At 34.6% G+C, this 17511-nt stretch overlaps 1 protein-coding gene, 1 long non-coding RNA gene and 1 other non-coding gene across 3 annotated transcripts; 2 read left to right on the forward strand and 1 right to left on the reverse strand.

The window, feature by feature from the left end:
* Positions 1 to 345: 345 nt before the first annotated feature.
* LOC126654216 (small nucleolar RNA snoR103) lies at positions 346 to 459 on the reverse strand. The gene has a single exon (XR_007632472.1). It is a non-coding gene; the product is annotated as a small nucleolar RNA snoR103 (small nucleolar RNA).
* Positions 460 to 7211: 6752 nt separating this feature from the next.
* LOC126686939 (auxin response factor 18-like) lies at positions 7212 to 11477 on the forward strand. Its single transcript, XM_050381244.2, has 14 exons — positions 7212 to 7814; positions 7892 to 8001; positions 8105 to 8200; positions 8302 to 8358; positions 8531 to 8683; positions 8765 to 8849; positions 8968 to 9058; positions 9159 to 9323; positions 9428 to 9541; positions 9627 to 9699; positions 9792 to 9939; positions 10030 to 10670; positions 10760 to 10947; positions 11037 to 11477. The coding sequence occupies exons 1-14, from the start codon at positions 7793 to 7795 to the stop codon at positions 11182 to 11184; spliced, it is 2091 nt and encodes a 696-aa protein (XP_050237201.1). The 5' UTR covers positions 7212 to 7792; the 3' UTR covers positions 11185 to 11477.
* Positions 11478 to 14292: 2815 nt separating this feature from the next.
* On the forward strand, positions 14293 to 17220 carry LOC126688237 (uncharacterized). Its single transcript, XR_008791003.1, has 3 exons — positions 14293 to 14535; positions 14626 to 14706; positions 16920 to 17220. It is a non-coding gene; the product is annotated as an uncharacterized LOC126688237 (long non-coding RNA).
* The last annotated feature ends 291 nt before the right edge of the window (positions 17221 to 17511 follow it).

Here is a 17511-nt window from a genome sequence, read left to right on the forward strand (position 1 = left end):
CTAGCAATGTCTACAAATTCATAAAAGAAAAAAATAATTAGTCAAGTACAAAAGATCACTCTAAATGAAGGACACAAACTATTTTAACTATAAGAGAAAGTTCATTTATTCAGAGCAAAAAAACAAAGAAAAATTATTGTTCTTCAATAATAGTAGAGTAAAGGTAGATCATGAATTAATAAAATATATGAGATGGATTTATAATGACTTCATCTTGTCAATGGACCCCATCTTCACAGCCCGTAATTGAATCATACATGCTGAACACCGTACCAAAAATTCCTCCAAAAATATATCTATTACTATTATTCAACCACAATGTAATAACCATCAGTAAAACATTAGACATATAAAGTAGGTTCTTTTATGGGCAAGCTGTTACTCATAAGATGTCCATCTAAAGCCTACTACATACAATTTACTATTGGTCTATATTTATTGCAGGTACACATACTTGTAGAAAATAGTATAGAGAATAAGAAGAAGAGAAGTTTTTCTTTTCTTATCTTTACAAGGTACAAGATACATCTATATATAGGGTAACTAACTTAATGAGGAAGTATACTTGGCCACTACTCCAAGTCTGAGGGCCGCTATTCCAAGTATTATACTTTCCGTATATTCAGCACTCCCCCTCCAGATGGAGCATAGATATCAGCCATGCCCAACTTGTCAACTGCTTCATTAAAAGCTCGTCCACAAACTCCTTTTGTAAGCATATCTGTAAGTTGATCTTCTGACTTTACAAATGGAAAATTTATGAACCCTTTGTCAATATTTTCTCTAATAAAGAACCGATCTATTTCAACATGTTTCATGCGATCATATTGGATAGGATTACGAGCAATCATAATTGCTGCTTTGTTGTCACAATATAGATCCATTTTTTTCACAAGATTAAAACTAAGATCTTTCAAAATATTTCGTATCCAAAGAAGTTCGCATACTGCATGAGCCATACCACAAAACTCAGATTCTGCACTTGATCTAGCATCAACCTTTTGCATCTTGGCTCTAAATGTCACCAAATTTCCACATACAAACGTAAAATAACCAGAGGTTGACCTTCTGTTCATTATATGTCCTGTCCAATCTGCATCAGTGTATCTTATTACTTCCATATCACCACCTTTTCTGAATAAGAGACCCTTTCCTGGAGATTTCTTTAAATACTTAAGAATTCGAAAGACTGTCTTCATGTGATCTTCACTAGGATTATGCATGAACTGACTAACAACGCGAATGGCATATGCAATATCTGGTCGAGTATGAGAGAGATAAATCAGCCTTCCCACTAGCCGTTGATACCTTGCTTTGTCATAAAAAACTTGTTCAGGAAAAATTCCCAAGTGATGGTTTGCTTCAATCGGAGTGTCTATCGGCTTGCAGTCAAGCATTCCAATTTCTACAAGAAGATCTAATATGTACTTTCGTTGAGACATGAAAATACCTTGAGTCGATCTTGCAACTTCAATGCCTAGAAAGTATTTTAATTGGCCCAAATCCTTCATCTCAAATTTTTGAGATAAATAGTTTTTCAGTGCCTCTATTTCTACTGAGTCATTTCCAGTAACAGCCATATCATCAACATAAACAATAAGAGTAGTAAGCTTTCCTGATTTTCTCTTTATAAATAAAGTATGATCAGAGTTAATTTGTTTATATCCAAAAATCTTCATGCTCTTCGTCAGCCGTCCAAACCAAGCTCGTGGCGATTGTTTCAAACCATATAAGGCCATTTTTAATTTGCATACCTTTCCTTTCCCAGAGTTTGTAATTCCAGGTGGTAGCTCCATATAAACTTTTTCTTCTAAGTCTCCATTGAGAAAAACATTCTTCACATCAAACTGGTGTAATGGCCAATCTTGATTAGCTACAAGAGAAATTTGTATCCGAATAGTATTTATCTTTGCCACTGGGGCAAAAGTCTCCTCATAATCTACACCATATGTTTGTGTATATCCTTTGGCAACCAGTCTTGCTTTATATTTATCAATGCTTCCATCAGAGTTGACCTTTATAGTAAAGATCCACCGACATCCCACAATACGATATCCATGGGGTTTATCAACAAGTTCCCAAGTGGAATTCTTCTGTAATGCATTCATTTCTTCATTCATGGCTTTTTTCCATTGTGGATCTGATAGTGCTTCCTGCAAATTACTAGGAATAGAAATAGAGGATAATTGATTCACAGTGCATGCAAATGACTTAGACAACTTATTAGTAGACACAAAATCAGCAATTGGGTATTTGGCTTTTGAATTGATATCTGGCTCATAAGTGCATTTTGGAATACCTCTAGTGGGTCTTTCTGAACGCCTAAGCTGAATATCAATGTTAGGATTAGGTAATACCTAGGGTTCGACATTTGACGACAGGTGCTCAGTAGATGGTTGATAAGTATATATTTTACGTCAATTTAAGATCATTTGTATTACATATTTTAGTCTCTTATTGCGTAAAATAGAGAGCTTTATACTCACTTTTACCTTTTTGTAGTTTTTAATATAAAATGTAAATACTTAGCATTTCTAGAGTATAATTGAATAAAAAAAGCAAAAATAAAGTGAAAGTCAAGCCGGATTGATTCTATCAAGTCCAAGAAGAAGAATAATGGAGAATCAAGTCTAAATGCAAGCAACATAGCCGCTGAATCAGTTGCTGAAAGTTTAGATCGAAAAGCTGAAAATTCGGACATATGTCCGTATTCGGATCATATGTGGAGTTAGAAATATCCAAATCATATGGTTAAACATGTCACGGAAAGATAAGAGATAGATCTACAACTTTCATGAAGAAACCAAGCCCAAATTCGGACTTGAACCGGCTCGAAATCGGCCTCCAAGTTCCGGGTTGAACCGAGTCAAACCGAATTGAACCAGAAATTGAGCCACAAACAGCAGCTCAGCCGGCCTTCAGCCGGCCCACGACTTTGAGCCGGCCAAGGGCCGGCTGACTTCTGGTCTTGGAGACATTTTCTGATTTTGGGAGAATCGATTGGGGATTCTTGGCGAAAACACTCATACACCTTCCATAAACAACATATATTGGGTTCACACTCATAGAGATCTTCCTTGACTTGCACTCAAAGAAAGAATGTTGACAAAATGATCATTAAGGAAGAAGAAATCATTGTTGATTTAGATCAATCTTCTTTTCGAAACAAGATAAGTCAACTTTGATACACTTAAGCTTCTTTTGGAAACAAGATAAGTGAACCTTGATCCTCTCAAGCTCATTATGGAAGAACTTGATTATCACTCCAAGAATATATCAAGATGATATTGAATCAAGTTATCTTTGGAAATGAAATAAGTGAATCATGATTCACTCAAGATGGTTATGGAAGAACTTGCTCCCTACTCCACTCTATATGGAAAGAAGAGATACAAAATTTGATCATCACTCAAATTCCATGAGGAGAAGAGAGATTCTTGACTTGGCTACCACTCCTTTTATGCCTATAAATAGAACACATTTGTATAGAGAAAAGGACATTCACTTACACTTGCAATTGTATAAACATTTACTTTAAGATAGTTCTTATTAATCATTATTTCTCTTTTCATTTCTCTTCTCATATGTTCTCAAGGTACAACAATTACATTGTTATTTTTAATATGACAATGGATTGATAAACCTTTAAACTAGGATTAGGAATGTAACCTAGTTGAAGGGGAAGTCTTGATTATGTATTAGTGCATCTCATTAATGTTATTAAACAAGAGTTTTCTTTAAATCTCTTATGGTGATCATGAATATTAAGATTAGCTACCTTAATGTTTTTATCCTAGAATGAATGTGAAGTACCTATCGGTGAAGCATGAATTTGGATCTAGAGATTTAAACACAATTTACTTAAGAATAGAGATATGTCTAAGGAATTGTGATGACATTAATTGTTTTGCTTAATGGGTTTAATTAATTAACATGGTAATTGAGAAATATCCAGAATTAATTAAACACAAGTTTATGTCTCGAGAGAGAATAAATATATCGTAGAAACAATTGTCATGGAAACGTTTTTGAGATGTATTATTGCATATGATAGAAATTCCCCTCGACTACGGTGAAACCCGAAATCCTAGTTGTTTTAAATCTTGATATTTTATCCAAAATATTCTTTCATTTCATATTACTTAATTAATTGTTTTCAACATCAAATCAAATTAACAGAACGATTACTTTACAAAAGTTAAATTAAATAACATTTTAAAGAGTTCGTCCTTTGTGGATTCGACCTCGGAATACTCCGAGTATTGCTTGCTACAATTGATTCTGTGCACTTGCAGAATTAAGCGATCAATGGTGTTAGGAAGTTGGAATCTTTATCAAAATCAATAGCTTTGTCTTGATCCGCCCTTATTGTTTGATCCTCTTTATCCTCGTTTTCTATATCCATATGATATCCATCGTCAATATCATGGTCTCCCCCTTCCATTTGTATTTCATCACTTTCTTTTTCATTATCAGGTAGACTACTCCGTCTATTCAGATTATTTGTTACATCTTCTAGTTCTGGAAACAAATCTCCAATAGTTGAAGTTTTTCCTTCACCAATATTATGTTTCTCCCCCTGAAGGGAAGATTCCACAAAATACTCCTCTAATTCTCAAAATGAAACATCTAACGAGATATACACCTTTCCTTCTATAGGATCATAACACCGATATCCCTTTTTAAAATCAGCATATCCCAAAAATATACACTTTCGAGCACAATGGTCTAATTTTCCTCGTTGATGTTTAGGTATATGCATAAAGACAACACATCCAAAAACATGTGGTTCAAGATTTGGCATTGCAAGAATAGTGATAAGGTTATGAAGTTTTTGGAAGGGGTTTGAAATTCAATGACTCTAGATGGGGTGTGATTTATCAAGTAAGCAGCAGATTTTAATGCTTCCCCCCCCCAATAATTCAGTGGAACATTCAGTCCAAACAAAGATGCTCGAACGACTTCTAACGATTGTCTATTCATTCGTTCAGCTAACCCAAAAGAAAGATGACCTAGTCGCCTATGCCACATCCATACATTATCTTTGGCTTCTTCAATTTCTACAACTTTATATACTTGATGAATTCTCTGCTCTCCACTATTAGTCAAGTCCAAATAGTAGAGGTTTCCTTTCCTAACACCACAACCAAGAACCTGTCGAGTCATTATGTCCTGAAAAATATAAAAATGAGGCCAGAACGTCACTGTACATGAAAGTGCAGTAGTAATTCTACTAATAGACATAATATTGTACTCAAGGGCAGGAACAACAAGGACTGAATTTAAGGACATGGATTCAGATATAGCAAAGGTTCGATTCATAGTTCGAATCACAATCATCATCAAAAGAACCTTTTGCCAGAAAAACATTAGAATCAGGAACTTGTTTCACACAAGATCCTCCAACAATCTGTCTCTTGTATTGAATAACCATTGAAAAAGCTATGTTGATAGGTGGAAGGGGCTCCATCATCAGAATTTGTGTTCTCACTACTCCAAATATATCATTCAATTCTTTCATGAATCTTATCACATGATCATTAGAAAAATTTGTTTTCACAGTATTCAAAGCACCACAATTGCATTTAGGTTCACAAGAACAAACTGGGAAACCTCTCAAGCTTACTAACTCATCCCAAAGACCCTTTAAATGTGTGAAATACTCAATGATTGACATGTAATTCTGTTTAAAAGTATAAATATCCAATTTTGTATGAATCTCCTTGAAAAAACCTATCTCTGAGATCAGTCCATATATCCAAAGCAGTTTCAATAAATGAAACACTATTAGCTATTGCAGGAGAAACTGTTCTATGCAACCATGACATAACCAAAATATTACATGTCTCCCAAACTGGAAAAGAATCATCATCTTTACTAAGACACTGAATAGAACCATCAATAAACTTATACTTGTTCTAATTAAAGCCATACGCATTGACTTACACCATAAATGGTAATTGCTTCCATTTAAAAGACTTGTACCTAATATTAGAGATGGATTCTCACCTGGATGAATAAAAAATGGACTGAAATGTTTTAATAAAAAAATGTTTTCTGATTGTTGATAACGATTTGCCATTGAAATGTTTTAATAAAAAAAGAAGAAATAATCTGAAAAACAAGAGCCTCAAAGCTCTGATACCATAACATAATCTTATAGAGAAAGAAAACTTTATATTGATTGAAAATATCTTGATTACAATCAAAGAACATAGCTCAAGGCTATTTATACTAGAACAAAACAAAGCTCATGCTGAGCTGGATTAACACACACCTAAAGTGTGTTTTTACAAAGAATTACACCAGCTGGCAACACAATGTTCACGTGACAAAAGCAGCAACCAATCAGGAACTGAAGAGAGGAATCTGAAGCTGATTGAATCCATGTGACATATACATCATTCAATCAAAAGAGTGCAAAGATCAACCAATCACAGGCTGAGAAAAGAATCCAAGCTGAAACTTTGTGAAGTGAATCTTGTAAAGCAAGGTACCTGTGTTATATTTGTTAGCGTGTAACGCTTGTTTTTTGTTAGACTATCGGGATTGGTTTTCAAACTTTCCTAAATATCTTACGTCTGTAACTATTTCACCTACAATGAAATTTCTAATTATAAAAAAAAAAATTAATCAATTAATGTTATGTGATATAATATAAACTTTTATATAAGACTTGATTTTTTTTTATAATTGAAAAGGGGTAGTGTTTGTGGGAGGAATTGAACCCACAAATTAATAGTTTGCTGCTAACGCTTATACCATTTGAACTATAACTCATTAGTTATAAGACTTTTTATTCATTTGTATTTGTTTAGCTTAAATTTAGAGACTTTTATATGTATTTCTTCTTAGACTTATGTGTCTGTTTATAAGACTCAAATCGAATCAATATCAGTCCGATATTATGCAAAAATATAGCGGTTTGGTTGAGGATCTCACCAATTCTGATACATTCGATTTCGGCGAATTTGAAACTGAACCAAACTGCCCGATGCATACCCCTAATTATAGCAATAAAGTGTATCTACATAAAAAATTAGTAATTTAAAAAAAATCAATTCTTAGGCTCTTCATTTCCTAACAGAAAAAAACAATAACGGGTGGGTTTTCTTGAACGGGTGGTTTTTTCAAGAAAATAAAAAACCGACCCGTTACTATTCCTTTTCTGTTAGGAAATGAAGAGGGTGAGTTATTTGGATAGCGATGGGTACTGATAGACCAATAGCAGTAGTGGAAAACAAAGTGTAGTCGAATGGCTTTAAGGTGGAGGAGAGTAATTTTGGAGAAGAGAATTAACAAATTACAGGGACCAGAGAGACCCATAGAAAATGACCAGAGAGTAGAAAGAGAAACTGAGACAGAGAAATAATAAAGACAGCATCTTGAGAGATTTTGGTTACTGTAATTTTCTGGGTCTTACGTTTGATTTTTGTCTGAAAAGTTGCAAAAATTCACCTTATTTTCAACAAGTGTTTGTGTCTGAAAAGTGTTGCCAAGAAAAACAGCGGTTTTTGTGTGACTCTTTGGTAAGAAAAGCAAGCAGTTTTGTAACTGAAACAAGCTGATAAAATAAATAAAAAGCCCAGCCCCACCCACTTCACTACTGCTTCTTCTGCTGATTCTCAATTCAATGCTCACATAACATAACCGTCACCTTCCTCTACTTTTCTTCTGCTTCTTTAACCATTCATGGGTTAGCTTTTTTTCTTATATTTACTCTCACTTGCCTTCTGTTTCTGTAATTTTTCTCTTTGTTTTTCCTCTGCTGCCAACTTTTGGTTTTGTGTGGATGGCTTCTCATGGTGAAAGAGGTGAGATTTTTGTGTTTTCTCAGCTACCATGTTTTAGTTTGCACATTATGTGATGATTTTATGGTGTGATGGTATAGGAAGAGATGATCTGTATAGAGAGTTATGGAAGGCTTGTGCTGGCCCTTTGGTGGAGATACCAAGAGCTGGAGAGAAAGTTTTTTACTTTCCTCAAGGTCATATGGAACAGGTTCTTGGTTTATTGCTTTGTTTTTTGAAATTTCTTGAATGTTTTTAGTTCTTGTGTGGATCAGAAATTTGCTTGCTCTTATAGTTTACTGATTGTGTTTCAGCTGGAAGCTTCAACTAATCAAGAACTGACTCAAGAAATCCCTAGGTTTAATCTTCCTTCTAAGATCCTTTGCCATGTTGTTCACATTCAACCTTTGGTATGCTATGTTATGTTATGTTAGTACCCTTTTTTTTGTCTAATTCTGTTTCGGGTTAGGTGTTTTTTATGTTTTTAATTTTGGTTTTGTTCAATCTATAGGCGGAACAAGAGACGGACGAGGTTTATGCTCAGATCACCTTGCAGCCAGAATCGGATGTGAGTAATATTTTCGGATTTTCAATTTTGTTTGTGTCGTTTTATGTTAATAGTTTTGCAAAAATGGGATCTGGTCAAACTTATCTTTCTGGGAATCAAAAGAGTTTATGTAATTACTACCGAATTAGGGATGATGAGTGCGAACTAAAATGTGTTTGTATGATGATTGCAGCAAACGGAGCCTACAAGTCCTGACCTATGTACGCCCAAACAGCAAAAGACCACGGTTCATTCCTTTTGCAAAATTCTAACAGCTTCGGATACTAGTACTCATGGAGGTTTCTCTGTTCTCAGAAAGCACGCGACAGAATGCTTGCCTCCGTTGGTAATACCCTTACCCTTACTGCACAATTACATGGAGATTAACGACTGATTGAGAGCTTGTGTACTGTTTCGTTTGCTGTAGGACATGAACCAATCAACTCCCACTCAAGAACTGGTTGCCAAGGATCTTCATGGGTATGAGTGGCGATTTAAGCACATTTTTAGAGGTAAAAAATTTGATCAACTTCTATTTTGCTCTGCATTGCTTAAAGTTCTCTGAGCTGAAAATGCTGGAATTGAAACTGGAGGTATACATGTTTTATGTTTGTGCTTTATCTCAATCAGGACAACCGCGAAGACATTTGCTTACAACAGGGTGGAGCACATTTGTCACTTCAAAGAGATTGGTTGCCGGAGATGCGTTTGTGTTTCTGAGGTAGGTACACTGTTATTTACTTGTTGCTTATTCAAATTCAGGCCTCCAACAGTTATATTTTTTCATTTTCTTTATCATTCATTGTCTACATGATGCACAGGAGTGATAATGGAGAGTTACGAGTTGGGATTCGACGTCTTGCTCGGCAGCAGAGCCCCATGCCTTCATCTGTCATATCTAGTCAAAGTATGCATTTAGGAGTTCTTGCAACCGCCTCTCATGCTGTTACAACACAGACCCTATTTGTTGTATACTACAAGCCAAGGTTTGGTTCATACTTTTATTTGCTGTAAATACCAATACACATATGTTTATTTATCGTCCAGTGTAGTGTGTTTCTTAACTGTGTATTTTCATTCACGTCTTCAGGACAAGCCAGTTTATTATCGGATTGAACAAATATCTGGAGGCTGTTAAATATGGATTTTCTCTTGGCATGCGCTTCAAGATGAAATTCGAAGGGGAAGATTCTCCTGAGAGGAGGTACCATCGATATTCTGTTTTCTGATTGCCTTGCTGTTTATTCTTCTGAATTGGTCCTTATTTTCTGCATAATCTGTTTGATTAGATTCACAGGAACTATAGTTGGAGCGGGAGATATTTCTCCAGAGTGGTCAGGCTCTACATGGCGTTCATTAAAGGTTTCATATGGTTTTTAATTCAGCTCTGAATTCTGATTTATTCAATCCCTTCTTTTTTTTATGATTGTTTCCCCTTTTTAATTCCCTGACAGGTACAATGGGATGAACCGGCAACCATTCAAAGGCCAGAAAGAGTTTCTCCGTGGGAGATAGAGCCTTTTGCAGCTTCAGCTGCTGTAATTCTTCCTCAAACAGTGGGAAAGATTAAAAGGCCGAGACCTGTGGATACTTCTACTTCAGGTACGACTATATGGAGTTTTTGAAAATCCTGTTTTTCGGCCGATTCTCATTGGTAATACTTCCAAACTTCATGCATGAATTATGATGTAGAAATCACGACCAACTCAGCTGCATCACCTTTCTGGTACCCTGGATCGACCCAATCCCATGAGTTAAATCAACTAGGTGGTGCTGCTGAAGTTCAAAGTTCTGATAGCCAAGTTGTGTGGTCTATGAGGCAGAAGGAAATAGATAGCAATCTTATAAGTGGCAACAGCTTCTGTGGCTCAAAGGTCCGACCAGAGGACATTTGGACTTCTTCTCCTCGCATGAACATATCTCTCGGCCTCTTCTCTGATTCCGCTGATGACAGAAGAACTATAACATCAAAGTCTTTTATTTCTGGTTATGCCTCTCCTATCCCTTCTAGGCAAAGCAATGGCCTATTGCATGACCAGATCGAGAATGGGAAAAAATGTGAAAATTCAGCAGGCTGCCGTTTGTTTGGAATTAATTTAACAGGCAATTCAAGTGATGCTGGTCCTCCTCAGGACAGGGACGCATTGCTTCTAAACATAGACTCTAATGGCACCAGAGGGTCTCCTCTAGCTGTAGGCGGTTCTGATGAGGTTCAAAAAATGGATGCCTCAAAGGTGGCTTCAAAGGAGCAGAAGGAAGTTGCATCAGAAGTGATGCCAAAGGAGACGCATAGCAAGCTCGGTTCCACTTATTCTACAAGAACTCGTACCAAGGTGATCATTGTAGTCCTGAAAAGGTTCAATTGGGTAGCTTATCCTCTTAGCATCACTGGCTGATTAAATATAATTTTTAATTTGAGTAGGTGCAAATGCAAGGAGTAGCTGTTGGCCGTGCTGTTGATCTATCAGCATTGAAAGGGTATGCGGATCTTATCAAAGAGCTAGAGGAAATGTTTGAAATCAAAGGAGAGCTTTCAACTCGTGATAAATGGGCTGTTGTCTTTACTGACGACGAGGGGGATGTGATGCTCGTGGGCGATGATCCATGGCAGTAAGTAGCTTATGCAATTAGTCCACCACTTCATTCTATGCGTTTTCCATATATTGACTTAAAAAACTGAAAATGTAAATTAATTGCAGGGAGTTCTGTAAGATGGTTAGGAAAATCATAATATATTCAAGCGAGGAAGTGAAGAATATGAGAACAAAATGCAAGCTTCTCACGTCATCGTTAGAGGGTTCAGGAACGATCGCAAGCTTGGACTCCGAGCATAGGTCTGATACATGACAGTTCAAAAACACTTGTGGTTCAATATGGTCATTTTATTTTAATTTAGTTTTTTTCTTTTTTAGTTCTCTTTAGGATTTCAGTTTGCTCAATTTTTGTTGAGCTTGCAGTAGGACAAGTATGATGGGTTGTTTGACTAAGGATTGTAGTGAAAACAAGGGAACTTAGAGAGGTTGAGGGTTAGAAATGAATGTGAATACCTTGTCTATGGGTTGGTAACTTGGTATGAAATTAAATATTTAATCACTCTGTAAAAAATTAAAATATATATATAAGCTTTGTGTTTTGGTCTAGGTAACAGGACATTTCATTCTACCAACGATCCCGTTTCGAATATGTTTCGGAAACTTAGTGTTTTTGACATGAAACTTCATTTTTAACATAAGAAACATTAATATAACACTGTTTCATCGTATCCGTGTCCTGTTTTTCCATGTTCGTGTCCGTCCTGCCTACGTTTTGGTGGCAGCTAGTTGTTGGTTCCTTGCTAACAGAAGTAGTGAAATGTAGCTTTCACCATTATCATCTTACATGCATGCAGAGGAGGATGAACCTACTTTCTTTAGCTTGACTGAACATTTTGGGACCATTCTGTTTCGTCTGCATTTGCTGCCATAAGCTAAGACAGGTTGAAATCTGTCAGCTGCCGTAACCGATTCAAACCATCTCGGTTTAATTCTGGTTAGGAGTTGGGTTTGGTTTTGAAGGAGGATGGTGAGGTGTATGAGAGAATAAGGTTGGTGAGTTCTTGCCTTTTTTGAAGTTGTACTGAAATGTGGAGGCAGAGGTTGTTTTCATGGAGATTACTTGTTCTACAAAATAAGGTGTGGAGATTGAGCATAAAATCCATTTGATAATGACGTACAAGATATTATCTCCACTTTCAACTCTTTTTTACTATTTTTGTTTAGGATTATATAGCTCTTGGTCAATAATAAACACACTATTATTTTATTTTTATAACTGGAAAGCGGATGATTAAATAGAGGTGATTCATTTCACATTTTATTGTAATTATAAATTTATTTTATCAACAACGTATATAATAAGTTTTTTTTATCTAAGGACCTAATCATAAAAAAAAACATTTCACCTAAGGATGACAATGGAGAAGGAGAATCCCGATTTCCATAGGGATCCGCCTCTAATAGGGCGAGCAATTCTCACCAATTGTCCCCATAGACAGGGATGGAGGATTTCATCCACAGAGATGGAGAGAGAACTGTGAATGTAGTCCCCACCCCATGGGATTTCCGCCCCCTAGAGAACATGGTTTATTTTTATATATTATAATTTTTAATATATTCTTTTATAATTTTTATTTAATTTAATTACTTAAAAAATTATTTTTTTATTTAAAAGAAACTTTTAATTAGTGGAGACCCGATTTATTTTTATATATTATAATTTTTAATATATTTTTCATAATTTTAATAATTTAATTTAATTACTTAAAAGAAAATAATTATTTTTTTATTTGAAAGAAACTTTTAATTACTTACGAAACGAGATAATTTTTTTTAAAGAACTCTTTATTTTGCTTTGATTATTTTATTTTAATATTTGAAACTGCTGAATATTTTAGATGATTAATTAATTTTTGAGATAATTTAATTTTATAATATTTTATATTATTGATATTGAATAGTTCATATTTGTTTTCTCAAATGTTTCATAAAAATAATAAAAATATTTAAATATTTATATTAAAATTATACGGGGATGTGGGGATCCTCATGGGCATGGGGATGGAGATGGATTAATCCCTATCAAGTAAATTGGGACGGAGATGGGGATTCCCCATAGAAGCGGATACGGGAATGGGAATAGCTTCCCCACCCCAACCCCGCTCATTGTCATCCCTAATTTCACCTTTCCAAATTTTCCGTTTATATTCAAATTTTTTAAATCTTCAATTTCCTAACTTTTAGTTTCATTTGTATCCATCTATACTAGGAACATGCAAATTTACTGAATAATCTTTTTCAGTTTACTACTAAATAAAAGTTTTATAGTCATTAACTATTTAGTTATTTAATTAATCACTATTGTAATTAAAGTACTAATTAGAATAGGTAGCTAAATTATTTTCAATTTAGTTTTTAGTATGTAAAAATTAACTAAATTGTCTCCAAATTAGTAGAAATACCTATCTTTTAATTTGATTGAACTACAAAATTAAAATAGTGTATTTGGTCAATATATTATTTATGTAAATTTCTGTCTTATTATTTTTAAAGATATTATTAATAAAATTAAATTAATTATTTAATTATGGTTATTATGGGGACATAAAAATTTACTGAATAATCCTAAAAATTTACTGAATAATCCTTCACTTTACTACTAAATAAAGATTTTATAGTCATTAACTAATTAGTTATTTAATTAATCACTATTGTAATGTAATAACCTAAATTTTTGAGGTATTACGTGAAGTGCCACGAGACATAGTCGTGAAGATTAAGAACAAGAATATCGGATTAAGATTGGATAATAAGGACTTAGACCGATGCGGGTCTATTGGAATTATTGCAAAATAATAATTTTAATTGAAAATTATTATGCGAGCAATTGGATTTAATCAAGATAAAAAGAGAATAAAATAAAATAAGTTGGAAGGTCAGAACTAATAATATTCACGCCAAGGTTTGCGAAATATTATTAATAAATGATCGTCAAAGTCTCGTAAGTATACGAAATCGTTGTAGAAGAAAGTTTGACGATTAGTTAAGAATAAGGGCTAAAGTGTAAATTAACCACTTTAAGGACTAAAGTGGACTTTTAACCATAAACTTCCGGAGGAAGTTGTGTTTTACTCTATTTTTTTCAAGATACGAAAATAATATCGATAAAGTTGTTATCGATAGTCACTAAAATAAAAATTTGACGAAAAAGTGAGAAAAAGTGCAAGTTAGCTCAAAATGGAAACTTGAGCGTTTTTGGCCAAAATTGCCAAAATACATTATTGGAAGTGATATTATAAGGTATGAGACTGATTTTATTTATTTGGGAAATAAATAATACGGAATTTATCGAGAATCGAATGATTAAAGGATTAGTGGACTAAATTGGACGAAATAAAAGTTAGAAATTAAAAGTTATGGAGGTGGCAACTTCAAGGATTGAAGAAGACACTTTGCCAATAATATATAAACCCTTATCCTTTGATTTAAACTCAGCAAGATATCATTTTCAGCTAGCAAAAACGAAGTCATCTTCTTCCTTAAGTTTCACCATGTTAAGTATTTCAAATGGCCATAACTCACTCAATTTTGGTCCGATTGATGCGATTCTTGCGGCCACGGAAAGAGGAAGACGACCTCTACTGATTGAGACCAGAAATTTAAGGTAATAAGCTCAGTGTATAATTAGGGTTTCAGAGTTTTCATTTCAGTTTTGGTTGAGAAATTGAGGTTTTATGGTGTTTGATGTTCATAGGTTATTATAAGCTTGAATGGAGTAGTTTGATGGTGACTTTGAGGACTTGAGCCTTTAGCCATGAAGTGTTCCCAAGATAAGGTAATATTCTGATTTGATTAAGTCTTGAATTGGTAAAATTGAATGAAATTGGTGAGCTTAGGGCTCGGTTTTGGTATGAAGTTTTGATGACTATTGTTGAGTATATGTGATTGTTGGTGAGGTTGAGAGTTGTGATTGTGAATTTGTTGAGCGTTATTGTCTTGGGCCCCGGTTAGTCTCTGTCCAGCCCCTCCCTTTCCCCGGTGAGCCATGAATTTTTCTCCGTAAGAGCAGAATTCTGCTCGGGCTCGGCCAAACGGAATTCTGCCGTAGGCAAAATTCTGTTTTGGAGTTGCTCGTAATGAGCCGAGCTAAACAGCCCTTTGAGGTCTGTTCTGGATGCTCTCGGACCTCGGGGAGTTTGTGTTTTTGATGTTAAGTCATCCCCGAATCGAATTTTTTTTAGTTAGTTATAATAGGCGTTAGTTCGACGGAAACTAGTTAGACGTTTTTGCAGAAACTGTCTCTGCAGAACAGCGAGGTTGCGTGAGCAATATATCGAGTTTTATAACTCGGAATCAAGTTCCGTTTGTTGATACGGAAACTTTAGGATGTTAACTATAATTGTCTAAGTTTGAGTTTCTGTTGAATCAGACTCTAAGTTGGTCATTTGAGGCAGTACATTTTTATTGTGCAGTCTGAACTGCTGTTTCGGGACAGCTCAAGGTCTTAACTTCCGAGCTAGTTTTCGACACCTTCGGGTGCAATTCATGGTCTGAGACCTAAATGAAAGTTGTAGGCGGCGTTCTAAACTTTAAGAATGTCGATTTCGTTCAGGGGTCAACCTATTTTAGATAAGCGTTTTTAATGACCGAAGTAGGTTGATCGAACTAGTTTTAGATGCGTAATCGTAATTAGATTTGTTATTAATTCGTAGCGTTATCGAATTTGCGTAGACTCGACGAAGCGACTATCGACAAGGCTCGAGGGGAACGGATCGAGATGTTTTCGTGTTTATTTGAAGAATTTGGATAACAAGTGGTGAGTACACTTTAAATTACTCGTCAATATTCATAAAGCCGCGTATTTTCATACGAAAGGCTATATGAATATTTATATATTTGAAATGTATGTTTGCAAATGTACTACGTATATATGTTTGAAATAGTTGTTTATCGTATTATGAGTTTTTCATAATAACATAAATAAATAAAGAGAATATACTTATTTAAACATCGGGGAAGGGTAAAGCTATATAATATGAAATCGAACATCGAATAAATTACAAGTATCGAATCAAATATGAATAAGGAAATATAGTACATTCCGATATGTACTATCAAACATAATAAATACCCATACGTGCGTGTGTTATAGATGTATGCTTGTAGATTGTAATGTGCATGCCATGGTCCATAAAGGATCAATATAACAGAACGAAAAATACAAAATCAACTAGTAAATGTAAAATGAGAATTGTACTATGGTACACCCAATAATAAGAACTGAGATACAAGGTTGAACTTGGTAGAATTATCCCGGGACCTGTATGTCATCCATTCTCGATGATAATTCTCGGAACTCATACGAAATAAAAAGTAAGTGTGATACATCGAGAATCAATACGAAACAAGATCGAGACACAATGTGAACAAATACTCCTATTAAATGTCAATAGGAATCATATGAATCGACAGTTAAGTTCAAAAGACCTGCAGGATGCAGAGTCCGAATGCAGACACGAAGGTAACTCGGTTGAACTATCTCGGGACCCGTGTCTAAGGAGTAACTCGGTTGAATTATCTCGGGACTCCTATCGATCGTTTGGGATTGAGAAATGGTACAAGTAACTCGGTTGAATTATCTCGGGACTGTACCATATGGTTATGGGTAACTCGGTTGAACTATCTCGGGACCCAACCATAAGGATCAAGTCACAAGAGACTTGCCAATGATTTAGTTCGACTTAGAATCATGATAATATAAACTTAGATTTAAGATTCGGTCGAAAACTAATGCAACAAGACGAGAAAGAAAAATATCAATATCATAATAAGAAATCAATGACGACAAATACTTATAAACTACAAGTTTATGAAATAAACAAAGAGTTATGAAGGAAAGTAAAGAAGATACGCAATATGATGTCAAAAGATTATTTTTGATATATAAAATGAGTTTTCAACGGATTTTAACCCTTTATGTGATATTGCGTGTAATTTGGTGAACTCACTCAGTTTTATACTGACCCCGTTGCTCCTCCCATTTTTCAGGGATAGTATGATATGATTTGGAAAGTCAAGTTTCCGAAGTTTTAATTCTCGGAAGTTATTTGCACAAGAAGTGAAAGAAGGTTTTCATTCTAGCGGTCCGCAGTAGTCCAGATGTTTTTGTCTAGGTATTTATATTGCGCATTTTAACTCTAATGCTTTTGTAAAATGGGGTCACATGTATTTTGATATATGAAACATGATTTGGTTTGCGAAAAATTTACACAGGATTTTAGGCTTGCTACGGGTTTCAGAGCTACCACTCCCATTCCCTAGCGCCGGTCGCGACTCATAAATTTGGGTCGTGCCATGTAATTAAAGTTCTAATTAGAATAGGCAGTTAAATTATCTCCAATTTAGTTTTTAGTATTTAAAAAATAACTAAATTATCTTCAAATTAGTAGGAATACCGATCTTTTAATTTGATTGAACTACAAAATTAAAATTGGTCAATATAATATTATTTAAATTTCTATCTTATTATTTTTAAAGATATTATTAATAAAATTAAATTAATTATTTAATTATGATTATTATAAAATTAAAAGTAGGAGAGGGATGGAGATTGAACAAAGGATCATTTTATCCCCTCATT

Source organism: Mercurialis annua, linkage group LG6, assembly GCF_937616625.2.
Source record: "Mercurialis annua linkage group LG6, ddMerAnnu1.2, whole genome shotgun sequence".
NCBI classification, from domain to species: Eukaryota; Viridiplantae; Streptophyta; class Magnoliopsida; order Malpighiales; family Euphorbiaceae; genus Mercurialis; species Mercurialis annua.